The following is a 12,500-nucleotide window of genomic DNA, read 5'->3' as shown; positions in this document are numbered from 1 at the left end:
AATTAGACTTGTTTTTCCTTTATACTACATTTCCCACAATCCTCTGCACAAATCTGTTGTCACTTCATGGTTCAGAACATTACAAGTGCCATATTTTGCTAGACCACCTAAAATTCTCTCCTGCTCATGATTTAGCTTTAGCTTATGCTAATGACCCTATAGTAATGGCTCTCTGGGCACTGCAGCAGAAATATGGACAACCTCAGCAAATAGACATTCTAGCTCTTCCCAGGGTGCGACAAGGCGACCCCAGAGCATTTAGTAGCCATTCTTCAGTCTCTGGGGCAAGACCAAGCTGAATTCTCCTGTGCTTCTGATATACAGCAACTGCTCTGTAAACTGCCCACAGAACAGGTGACCAGTTTTGCCCGTACAGTCCCGAAGGGTCAGAGCTATAATTTGATGAACTTTTCTGCCCTGGCTTCAAGAAGAGGCTGAATGTCAATGAATGGCTGAACGTACTGTGTTATTGTCTCAAGCATCGAACAACCCTAGAGCTTGACGGTGTAACTGAATACTTTAACTGGATGTTTGTTACAGGACACGATGCTGTACGGTACTTTAACTGGAGCTGTTTGTTACAGGACACGATGCTGTACGGTACTTTAACTGGAGCTGTTTGTTACAGGACACGATGCTGTACGGTACTTTAACTGGAGCTGTTTGTTACAGGACACGATGCTGTACGGTACTTTAACTGGAGCTGTTTGTTACAGGACACGATGCTGTACGGTACTTTAACTGGAGCTGTTTGTTACAGGACACGATGCTGTACGGTACTTTAACTGGAGCTGTTTGTTACAGGACACGATGCTGTACGGTACTTTAACTGGATGTTTGTTACAGGACACGATGCTGTACGGTACTTTAACTGGATGTTTGTTACAGGACACAATGCTGTACGGTACTTTAACTGGATGTTTGTTACAGGACACGATGCTGTACGGTACTTTAACTGGATGTTTGTTACAGGACACAATGCTGTACGGTACTTTAACTGGATGTTTGTTACAGGACACGATGCTGTACGGTACTTTAACTGGATGATTGTTACAGGACATGATGCTGTACGGTACTTTAACTGGAGCTGTTTGTTACAGGACACGATGCTGTACGGTACTTTAACTGGATGTTTGTTACAGGACATGATGCTGTACAGTACTTTAACTGGAGCTGTTTGTTACAGGACATGATGCTGTACGGTACTTTAACTGGAGCTGTTTGTTACAGGACACGATGCTGTACGGTACTTTAACTGGAGCTGTTTGTTACAGGACATGATGCTGTACGGTACTTTAACTGGAGCTGTTTGTTACAGGACATGATGCTGTACGGTACTTTAACTGGAGCTGTTTGTTACAGGAGCTGGGTTAATTGTTCATGGAAATTTTTTTAAACTGGATCTTTTTCTCTTAAAACTTTTGTCACTAAGACTGTTTTGGTGTTGAAACTGGATCCTTATGGATTAAAACTGGAAGCTTTGATATTTATATATTCTGGAACAATCAGAATCATGTACGGAGATCTGTATGGAGATCTGTGTGTACGGAGGTCTGTGTGGAGGTCTGTGTGTACGGAGATCTGTATGGAGATCTGTGTGTACGGAGGTCTGTGCGGAGGTCTGTGTGTACGGAGGTCTGTATGGAGATCTGTGTGTACGGAGGTCTGTGTGTACGGAGGTCTGTATGGAGATCTGTGTGTACGGAGGTCTGTGTGGAGATCTGTGTGTACGGAGGTCTGTGTGTACGGAGGTCTGTGTGGAGATCTGTATGGAGATCTGTATGGAGATCTGTACAAATCTGCTGGATCATGAAGGCCATTGAAACCTCTGGTACTGGTTCCAGTAAATCGAGGACTACCCATGTACTGGGACCAGGTTGTTTGGAACTGGAAGCCATTGTAATTTGGACTGGGAGTCTTTGTTGTGTAACAAATGATTAAATAAAATAATATATAAATACAAAATGAAGGTGTTTGTGTTCTCAGTGACGTAGCACAGGGTTATGAGAACGTCCCCATCCCATGTGTTAACGGTGTGGATGATGATGACTGTCCATCTGACTACAAATACATCTCAGAGAACTGTGAGACCTCCGCTATGAACATCGACCGCAACATCACACACCTGCAGGTAGACACACACACACACATTTACACATACACACACATTTACACATACACACACTTATACACATACACACACATGCAGATACACACACACTCTTAAACACACACACATACACATACACACTCACATGCACATTCGCATGCACACTCTCACACACACACATGCACACTTACATACACACACTTACACACATACACTTATACACACACTCACATACACATACAGTTACACACACACACACACTTACAGACACACAGTTACACATACACACTCACATGCACACTCTCACACACTCACATACGATCATATACACACCCTCACATCCACACACTTCCACATACACACACTCTTGCATACACCCCCACATACACACACACTCACACACGCTCTCACACACACTCTCACACACTCACATACACACTCTCGCATACACCTCCACATACACACACACACTTTCACACACACTCACATACGATGACACACACTCACACAAACTCACACACACTCTCACATACACACTCTCTCGCATACACTCCCACATACACACACACACTCACACACACACTCTCACACACTCTCACACACACACACACACACACACACACACACACAAACACTTCTGCAGGATGTGCTGACATAAGCTAACATGCACATTATTGTTAGTGTTAAAATAATGCTAGCAGCTAGGAGATTGTGGTTATGGTAGCATTGTATTTTTTACAGTGAGTTGACTACACTTGGTGTGTGTGTGTGTGTGTGTGTGTGTGTGTGTGTAGCACTGTAACTGTACTGACGACTGCTCATCCAGTAACTGCCTGTGTGGACAACTCAGCATCCGCTGCTGGTATAACAAGGTCAGAGACGGTTTTGTGTGTGTGTGTGTGTGCGTCAGTGTGTGTGTGTGCGTCAGTGTGTGTGTGTGCGTCAGTGTGTGTGTGTGCGTCAGTGTGTGTGTGCGCGTCAGTGTGTGTGTGCGCGTCAGTGTGTGTGCGCGTCAGTGTGTGTGCGCGTCAGTGTGTGTGCGCTTCAGTGTGTGTGCGCGTCAGTGTGTGTGTATCTGTGTGCGCCAGTGTGTGTAAATGTGTGTGTTTATCCATGTCCTTACAGGATCAGCGTCTGCTGCAGGAGTTTAATAAGATCGAGCCTCCTCTGATCTTTGAGTGTAACCTCGCCTGCTCCTGTCACAAGACCTGCAAGAACAGAGTGGTACAGGCCGGAATCAAGTGAGCCAATCACATTGCAGTGTGTGTGTGTGTGTGTGTGTCAGTGTGGTACAGGCCGGAATCAAGTGAGCCAATCACATTGCAGTGTGTGTGTGTGTGTGTGTGTCAGTGTGGTACAGGCCGGAATCAAGTGAGCCAATCACATCGCAGTGTGTGTGTGTCTGTGTGTGTGTGTGTGTCTGTGTGTGTGTGTCAGTGTGGTACAGGCCGGAATCAAGTGAGCCAATCACATTGCAGTGTGTGTGTGTGTCAGTGTGTGTGTGTGTCAGTGTGTGTGTGTGTCAGTGTGTGTGTGTGTCAGTGTGTGTGTGTGTCAGTGTGTGTGTGTGTCAGTGTGTGTGTGTGTCAGTGTGTGTGTGTGTCAGTGTGTGTGTGTGTCAGTGTGTGTGTGTGTCAGTGTGTGTGTGTCAGTGTGTGTGTGTCAGTGTGTGTGTGTCAGTGTGCGTGTGTCAGTGTGCGTGTGTCAGTGTGCGTGTGTCAGTGTGCGTGTGTCAGTGTGCGTGTGTCAGTGTGCGTGTGTCAGTGTGCGTGTGTCAGTGTGCGTGTGTCAGTGTGCGTGTGTGTCAGTGTGCGTGTGTCAGTGTGCGTGTGTCAGTGTGGTACAGGCCGGAATCAAGTGAGCCAATCACATCGCACTGTGCTGTGTGACATCACTGACCCTGTGATTTCCAAGAATATATAAACATCACACTGCAACATATATCTATGTCCTCTATGTGTGTATGTTTAATACTGTGTGTGTGTTTGTGTGTGTGTGTGTGTGTGTGTGTGTGTAAGGGTACGTTTACAGCTGTACCGCACTGAGAAGATGGGGTGGGGAGTCCGAGCTCTTCAGGACATTCCTCAGGGAAGCTTCATCTGCGAGTCAGTCTGATTTCTTTCTTTGCTTCTTTCCTTATTTCTTTCTTTGTGGTGTTTTTTCCATCCTTGACGTGTGTGTGTGTGTGTGTGTGTGTGTGTGTGTAGGTATGTTGGGGAACTGATCTCCGATGCAGAAGCAGATGTGAGGGAAGATGACTCGTATCTGTTTGATTTAGACAATAAGGTACATGTTAAATCATCCTGCTTACACTGACATGATGGAGCTCCTCTGACTGCTGTGTATATACAGACCTACTTATTCTCTTCTTTCTGCCTCCCTTTGTCTCTTCTTCATCCTCTCTCTCTGCAGGACGGCGAGGTATACTGCATAGACGCACGTTACTATGGTAACATTAGTCGTTTCATTAACCACCTGTGTGATCCAAACATCATCCCAGTGCGAGTGTTCATGCTGCATCAGGACCTGCGCTTCCCCCGGATAGCATTCTTCAGCTCCAGAGATATCCTCACAGGCCAGGAGCTTGGGTAGAATGAACACACACACACACACACACTCTCTAACACACACACACTCTCACTCATTCACATACACACACACACACACACACACACACAAAATCATTAACGAAGTGACGTTATAAAATTTATCTTATCTAAATATGCGCGTGTGTGTGTGTGTGTGTGTGTGTGTGTGTGTGTGTGTGTGTGTGTGTGTGTGTGTGTGTGTGTGTGTGAGACAGGTTTGATTACGGAGACCGTTTTTGGGACATTAAGAGTAAGTACTTCACATGCCAGTGTGGCTCAGAGAAGTGTAAACACTCGGCAGAGGCCATCGCTCTGGAGCACAGCAGGCAGGTGCGTTTGGACTCCTTCCCAGAACCAGCCCCCGAACCCGTGTTCACTGCACCAGGAACCTCCTAAACTCCGCTCCAAACCCAGTGACGCAATGCATTCTGGGAGTTATCAGCACTGTACAGCTGTTGTGGCTGTTAAACACATTTAAGCCAATAATTTTGTTCCTATTGGCCAATGTTGATCTGCTCCGTTTGTGTAGATTATAATAAGGACAAAAGGTCTGCTCTCAGTAACCGAGTGAACGCTTCCGTTCTAATGCTGTTCCTAATGCACCCTCATCCCCTTAACTTCATGTTCCAGCTTGTAAATAAATCACTTTTTATATTTGGTTGTCAGTCTTCAGTTTGAGTTTTTATTCCTTCAGATCATCACTGCAACATTCTGGACCTCTCTCTAGTCCAGGGGTTCAGACTGAGTGCTCTACAGTACGTACGGTTCGGTTCTGGATCTATTTTTAGTATTTTAGGAGACCTTCTGATCAAGAAGATTTCAGAATAATCCAGGTTTTGGTCTCTGGTTAAAGACAACCTACTGCTCAAGTTGTTCTAGAAGACTTTTTATTCCATCAAAGGGTTTCCCAACACTTCCTGGTCTAAAGGTTCTGGAACACATGGTGCAGATGGAGCTTCATAACTGGACCTTACTAACAAGTAATCTCACCAGGTTCTTAGCACATTAGTCCTTAGCAGATGAGTTACGAAGCAGATCATGTAGCTGTCCAGCGTGTCTGAGTAAGTGTGTGGTGTGTGAGAACATTCAGCTTAGTCGTTCTTGTTCTCTGCCATTTGACGTAGCTGACACACACTTCATGATGGGAGGTGGACGAGGGTGCATTAAAAGCAGCGTTAGGTTTGTTCACGTTGGTGAGTGCTCTCTGTAGGGGCACCGTGCAGTATCATAGGGAGCTATGCATCCTTCATTAGTTTTTTTTTTTTTGCTTTTTTTTTTTTTTTTATGAATTATTTACTGTATGAATTTCCAGTGACAATGACACAACTTTTTGTTACTATTATGTAGTTTGAATAAATATTTGATACAAAAGTAATGTGTGTGTCATTTCCTTACTCCTATGGTGTTCCTTCACATCACACTGTGACAAATACTTACAAATATGTTGTATTATTTAATTGCTTTAAAAAATAAACAGTTGTTTGTAATTATAAATCATTATTAACTGCTTGTTTCTCAACGTCTCTCCTCCATAAAGTCCACCTCTGCACCTGCACCTGCACCTGTACCTGCACCTGCACCTTCACTTGTACCTGTACCTGTACCTGCACCTGCACCTGTACTTGTACCTGCACTTGTACCTGCACCTGTACTTGTACCTGTACCTGCACCTGCACCTGTACTTGTACCTGCACTTGTACCTGCACCTGCACCTGTACTTGTACCTGCACCTGTACCTTCACTTGTACCTGTATGTGCACCTGTACCTGCAGGACACGTGCACTCAGCGGCTCTGACGCACATCTATTCTGCACTTTAATGTCCTAAAGGCGTGAAAGAAAAGCCCTGTGGTGTCTCATTACAACTCATAATGTCTTGTGTTATTCCAGTCGGGATAGTGTGTGCGCGCGCGCGCGTGTGTGTGTGTGTGTGTGTGTGTGTGTGTGTGTGTGTGTGTGTGTGTGTTTAGTGGGCGGAGCCAGTGTTTACACAAGGCTGTATAAAGTAATTTGGTTATTAATAGTTCAGAACAAATAAGTGCATAAAATGTCTATATGTAAATGTGCTACATGGTGTATAAGTCATAACTCATTTTATAATAAATATCTAAATAAAAGTATGAAACAAATCACGTAAAAGAATAAAAACACGAAATAAATGTGACATTTTGAAAAACAAATGTGAATAAAAATCAATGACAATAAAAGTCATTCAGAATAATGAACAATATTTAATTCATGTTTTATATCCGGACAGTTTTAACATTTCCCAAGGCGACAATCTCGGACAAAACAATAACGAGAAACAGATGAGGTTTTATTTCTCTTCTTTCTCCATCGTTTCCTCCTTCTCCTTATTTTGGCCGCCAGAGGGCGCTTCACGTCGTTAGTGGGCGTGGCGATCTGCAGGGCAGGTGAGTAACAGGTGCGGCGTGACGTCACTGCTTAGTAACTTGCTACCGAGAGACGGAGAGACAGAAGGCGACAGACGGAAAGAAGAGATTTGTGTTTGTGCTGAAAGTTAGAAAGTTCAGCCTGGACAGTGTGGGTTCAGTATGGGGAAGAAGAAAGAGGACAAAGAAGAGCAGTCTGAGTATGGTGAGTGACTTTACTACTTATAATCTGGGAGAGAGAGACAGAGAGAGAGAGACAGAGAGACAGAGAGAGACAGAGAGAGAGACAGAGAGAGAGACAGAGAGAGAGAAAGAGTGACAGAGGGAAACAGAGAGAGACAGGGAGAATGAGACAGACAGAGAGAGACAGAGAGAGAGAGAAAAACAGAGAGAGAGACAGAGTGACAGACAGAGAGAGAGAGAGACAGAGAGAGAGAGACAGAGAGAGAGGGTGGATTGTATTGTGTACGTTCAAACATAATTATTTGTCTGTCTGTCTGTCTGTCTGTTGCCTTTTGTCCCTTGACATGTAACACTTGTCCTGCATTATTGAGTCATCATTCTGGTCCACAGTTAGTTTATAAATAAGAAAACCATCTGATAACTTTATAAACAGTCCATTAGGATATCGGTGTGAAGGTGTTACACACTAATACACACTCACTAATACACACTCACTAATACGCACTCACTAATACACACTCACTAATACGCACTCACTAATACGCACTCACTAATACACACTCACTAATACACACTCACTAATACACACTCACTAATACGCACTCACTAATACACACTCACTAATACACACTCACTAATACACACTCACTAAACGGCTCCTTATCATATATGTAAGGGGCTAGAAAGTGTGTAGACACAATTTTACACACTACACAGTAATGTAGTTTAGTTTATTATTTATAAAGCACATTTAAAAACAACAGCCGTTGCAGACAAAGTGCTTTACGTCGAGTAAAAACAAACAAGAACAGTGCAAAAATAAAAACACAATCCAAAAAAACCCTTCACACAGAGTTAAAACATACAGAGTAAAAGTGGGTTATTAGAGCAGATTTAAACAATGAGACAGTGGCAGCAGATCTTAAATGAAGAGAGAGATTGTTCCACAACTTTGGAGCCGCCGTAGCAAAAGCCCAATCGCCCTTAGTTTTAAAATGTGCACGAGGTACCGAGAGAAGGAGTTGATTAGAGGACCGAAGAGATCTAGGGGCAGGGTTCGGAGTGAGGAGGTCACTAATATACACAACCATGTAAAGCTTTAAAAACATAAAGTAAAATCTTAAAATCGATACGGAACTTAACCAGGAGCCGGTGTAATGAGGCATGTACTGGGGTAATGTGCTGACGTTTTCTGGTGCCAGTCAGTAATCTCGCTGCCGCATCTTGTACCAGTTGTAGACGGTCGAGAGATGATTTAGGCAAGCAAAGTAAAGAGAGTTACAGTAATCCAATCTCGAGGTTATAAAAGCATGAATTACAGTTTGTAGCTCCTTCATAGAAATCGTCTTCTTGATTTTAGCAATTGATCTTAGTTGGAAAAAAAGCTGCTTTTCACAACAGTGCTAATCTGTTTATCAAAAGACAGCACCGAGGTTTCTAATGTGATTATGTACATAATGTATGTAAATAGTGAGGAAGGAAGTGAACATTAAATAGCTGGTTATTTTGTCATGTAGTGTCCTAGATGTGACGTCTAATGGGGACATAACTGTGATGTCTTCACGACTGGGTCTCCAGAATATCAGGTCCTGGCAGGTGTTCAGGGGTTAGTACTAACTAAAGGGCTTCAAGGAAGGAGAACCAGTGACAGGGTGGTGTGTGTGTGTGTGTGTGTGTGTGTGTGTGTGTGTGTGTGTGTGTGTGTGTGTGTGTGTGTGTGTGTGTGTGTGTGTGTGTGTGTGTGTGTGTGTGTGTGTGTGTGTGTGTGAGTGAGTGAATGTGTGCATGCATGTGAGGGAGGGAGTGTGAGTGAGCGTGTGTGTGTGTGTGTGTGTGTGTGAGTTTTTGGGTGTGTGTGTGCGTGCGTGCGTGCATGTGAGCGAGCGTGGGAGGAAGGGAGGATGTGTGTGTGTGTGTGTGTGTGTGTGTGTGTGTGTGTGAGTTTTTTGGGTGTGTAGCAGTGTGAACCTCTTTGCTGGTGTATATCGTTGTTCTACACGAGATGTAAAAATGCGAATAATTAGTCAGTTATGAGGGAAATAAACGCTTGTGTTTTATTTAAAGCAGTGATCCAGTTGCATGTGAATGAGGTGAGCAGGACACGTTCATCACCACTCACTTCCTACTGGACAATAAACAGTGACTCTCCACAGAAGCCCATGTAGATAATCTCCTTAACCTTCTGCAGTATCTACTTCCTGTAAAGGGACCAGTTCCTGTAATTATTCAGCACTTTACTGCATTCTGTAAATAAAACACACTGATTACATGAAATGTGAAGGTCAGTGGCATAAAAACCAGCAGTAATGTGGAACTTAGTTTTAATCCTTTACTTTAGAGAGTTTTAGCCCCAGTGTAATTAACTGCTTATAATGAGCACTTATAACATCATCATTATTGTTCAGTTCTCAGTCGTCCAGTCGACTTGTACAAAACATTTCACTCTCATCTGAGCAGCTTCGGTCTGAGGAACGCTGAGGTTCTACTCTGTGTTGGGGGGTGTTGGGGGGTGTTGGGTTCTCCAGGTCATAGCAGTTACTGAGTCTGTATGGTGTTAAGTGTGGGATATGAGTTCATGACCTGTAGACACATTGAGTACAATAAGAATAAGTGTGTGTGTCCTGTTGTGTGTGTGTGTCCTGTTGTGTGTGTGTGTCCTGTTGTGTGTGTGTCCTGTTGTGTGTGTGTCCTGTTGTGTGTGTGTCCTGTTGTGTGTGTGTGTGTGTGTGTGTCCTGTTGTGTGTGTGTGTGTGTGTGTGTGTCCTGTTGTGTGTGTGTGTGTGTGTGTGTGTGTGTGTGTGTGTGTCCTGTTGTGTGTGTGTGTGTGTGTGTGTCCTGTTGTGTGTGTGTGTGTGTGTGTCCTGTTGTGTGTGTGTGTGTGTCCTGTTGTGTGTGTGTGTGTGTCCTGTTGTGTGTGTGTGTGTCCTGTTGTGTGTGTGTGTGTCCTGTTGTGTGTGTGTGTGTGTGTGTCCTGTTGTGTGTGTGTGTGTGTGTGTCCTGTTGTGTGTGTGTGTGTCCTGTTGTGTGTGTGTGTGTCCTGTTGTGTGTGTGTGTGTGTCCTGTTGTGTGTGTGTGTGTGTGTCCTGTTGTGTGTGTGTGTGTGTGTCCTGTTGTGTGTGTGTGTGTGTGTCCTGTTGTGTGTGTGTGTGTGTCCTGTTGTGTGTGTGTGTGTGTCCTGTTGTGTGTGTGTGGTGTTGTGTGTGTTTGTTGTGTTATGTGCGTGTGTGTGTGTTTGTTGTGTTGTGTGTGTGTGTGTGTGTTTGTTGTGTTGTGTGTGTGTGTGTGTGTTTGTTGTGTTGTGTGTGTGTGTGTGTTTGTTGTGTTGTGTGTGTGTGTGTGTGTTTGTTGTGTTATGTGTGTGTGTGTGTTTGTTGTGTTATGTGTGTGTGTGTGTTTGTTGTGTTATGTGTATGTGTGTGTGTTTGTTGTGTTGTGTGTGTGTGTTTGTTGTGTTGTGTGTGTGTGTTTGTTGTGTTATGTGTGTGTGTGTGTGTGTGTGTGTGTGTGTTTGTGTGTGTTTGTTGTGTTGTGTGTGTGTGTGTGTGTCCGTGTCCGTGTGCGTGCGTGCGTGTGTGCGTGTTGCATGTGTGTGTGTGTGTGTGTGTGTGTGTGTGTGTGTGTATCTGATTCACATTCACATACTTTGCATACTTTCCGGAGTCTCGTGTTTCAGAGCGGTGATGAATTATGAGGTTAATAACGTGTTTAAATTGAGCACATCGGTAAGAAGCATCATTGGAGTCATTACAGAACAACACTGATGCTGAGAGACCAGGAAACATGGAGACCTAAATAAGACCCCAGAAATGTAGCTCTTTAGGATGTGGGACTGAAATCTTGTACGGACAGCGTAGGGTGGGACAGGACCTTCAGCGTTTCCCTCAGATGTAATCTGACACCATGTTAGTGACTACAACAGCACGTAGCTCTGGATACTAATGTAACAACTTCTGTGTTAAAATGTGCTAAAAAACATCAGCATTCCGTCTTGAGCTGTGATGCGTCTCAAAGTACAAGTCAAAGAGGAAGGAGGCAAACGTTGTCCTTGGTGTCCTCACAAGATCATTAACTTCTATTGTGTGTAAGAAATCAAACGGTGACGGTGTGGTGAGATGCGTCACACATGTCATCTGTTTATAGTCTAATGTTGTGGAGCTTTAGGGAAACATCTTCTGTTTTATAGCAGCTAATATAAAAAAAAAAAGCTTATCAAAGGTTAGAAGTTTTTATATCTTCTGTAGAAACTACATCAACATCGTCTGACCAATCAGAGGCCAGAACACTGAAATGTGCCCGACGTGTTGACACGCAGATGTTAGATCTACAAATAAATGACAGATTCCACACAGAGATGCTGCGTCCCTGGTTTATTAGATTAGATTTTAACCATGAGGTCAGGAATGAGATGTGAACCATGAAACCATCAGACTGGTCAGATGTTGACTTTGACGATTGGAAAAAGAATCCGTTATTAAAAGTGATTCTAAATCTAAAGGCTGACGAAAGGGACACAAAGATCTCAGATCTGGTCACCGTCCTCGCCGACAGAGGACATTTAAAGAAGAGTCAGGATTCCTCACGTCTCCAGTCTGTGATTCCTAAAACCGGAGGCAGGAGATCCAGTGACCTCCAGTGACCTCCAGAAAGAGACATTCCAGACAGCAGACGATAAGCTCATGGGTATTAAAGTTATCCTGATGCATCTGATTAAGTTAAAGCTGTTCTGTGGTTTAAACAAACAAGTAAACAAAGTGAGTGTGTTTCCTCTGCATCGTCTCTCTCTCTCCCCTCCTTCCCCACCGCTCCTCCCCCTCCCCGACACCCCCCCTCGGACGGGCAGTTCAGTCTGTCTGTAACTTGATCTGTTCACAGCTGTTTGAGGAACAGGTTCTTCAGAGAGTCTCCACAGCGATGAAGTGACTGACGACTGAGTGAATTTAATATGGAGTCTAAATCAGGGGGTTTGTTAGCTTCGTTAAAGGGAACTCGGTTGTTAAACTCCAGGTTAGTTTGGGTACAAGTTAGTTTAAATAACTAGAATATAAAACTAACCACCATTTCACATCCAGACTCGCTCAGTTTAATTTGTGATTCTAAAATTTAAAAGCCAAAAACAGACAAAAGAAAAAACTTTTGAGGAACCTTTCAGCGATCTTAGGGACAAATAGTTTGTGAAAAGCTTCCATTACTTGTTAGACTCAGATTTAGTTCAAGTTTAAACAGAAAT

The 12,500-nt window shown here is 43.8% G+C and overlaps 2 protein-coding genes across 4 annotated transcripts in view; both read left to right on the top strand.

The window, feature by feature from the left end:
• Nucleotides 1-5,352, top strand: part of ehmt2 (euchromatic histone-lysine N-methyltransferase 2) — a 17,770-nt gene extending 12,418 nt beyond the window's left edge. For all 3 annotated transcript variants that reach the window (XM_047819454.1, XM_047819453.1, XM_047819455.1), the window contains 7 exons: nucleotides 1,987-2,131; nucleotides 2,905-2,982; nucleotides 3,236-3,351; nucleotides 4,129-4,215; nucleotides 4,318-4,396; nucleotides 4,523-4,698; nucleotides 4,914-5,352. In XM_047819454.1, the coding sequence (XP_047675410.1) occupies nucleotides 1,987-2,131; nucleotides 2,905-2,982; nucleotides 3,236-3,351; nucleotides 4,129-4,215; nucleotides 4,318-4,396; nucleotides 4,523-4,698; nucleotides 4,914-5,094 (862 nt within the window). In that variant the 3' untranslated portion in view covers nucleotides 5,095-5,352. The remainder of the gene's footprint in view (nucleotides 1-1,986; nucleotides 2,132-2,904; nucleotides 2,983-3,235; nucleotides 3,352-4,128; nucleotides 4,216-4,317; nucleotides 4,397-4,522; nucleotides 4,699-4,913) is intronic.
• Nucleotides 5,353-7,138: 1,786 nt separating this feature from the next.
• Nucleotides 7,139-12,500, top strand: part of slc44a4 (solute carrier family 44 member 4) — a 22,303-nt gene continuing 16,941 nt past the window's right edge. Inside the window, exon 1 of the mRNA XM_027167777.2 lies at nucleotides 7,139-7,295. Within this exon, the coding sequence (XP_027023578.2) occupies nucleotides 7,253-7,295 (43 nt within the window). The 5' untranslated portion in view covers nucleotides 7,139-7,252. The remainder of the gene's footprint in view (nucleotides 7,296-12,500) is intronic.

The sequence above is a fragment of the Tachysurus fulvidraco genome, chromosome 10, assembly GCF_022655615.1.
Source record: "Tachysurus fulvidraco isolate hzauxx_2018 chromosome 10, HZAU_PFXX_2.0, whole genome shotgun sequence".
NCBI lineage: Eukaryota > Metazoa > Chordata > Actinopteri > Siluriformes > Bagridae > Tachysurus > Tachysurus fulvidraco.
The sequence above is the reverse complement of the archived record's forward strand: the minus strand, read 5'-3'. Positions and strand labels throughout refer to the sequence as shown.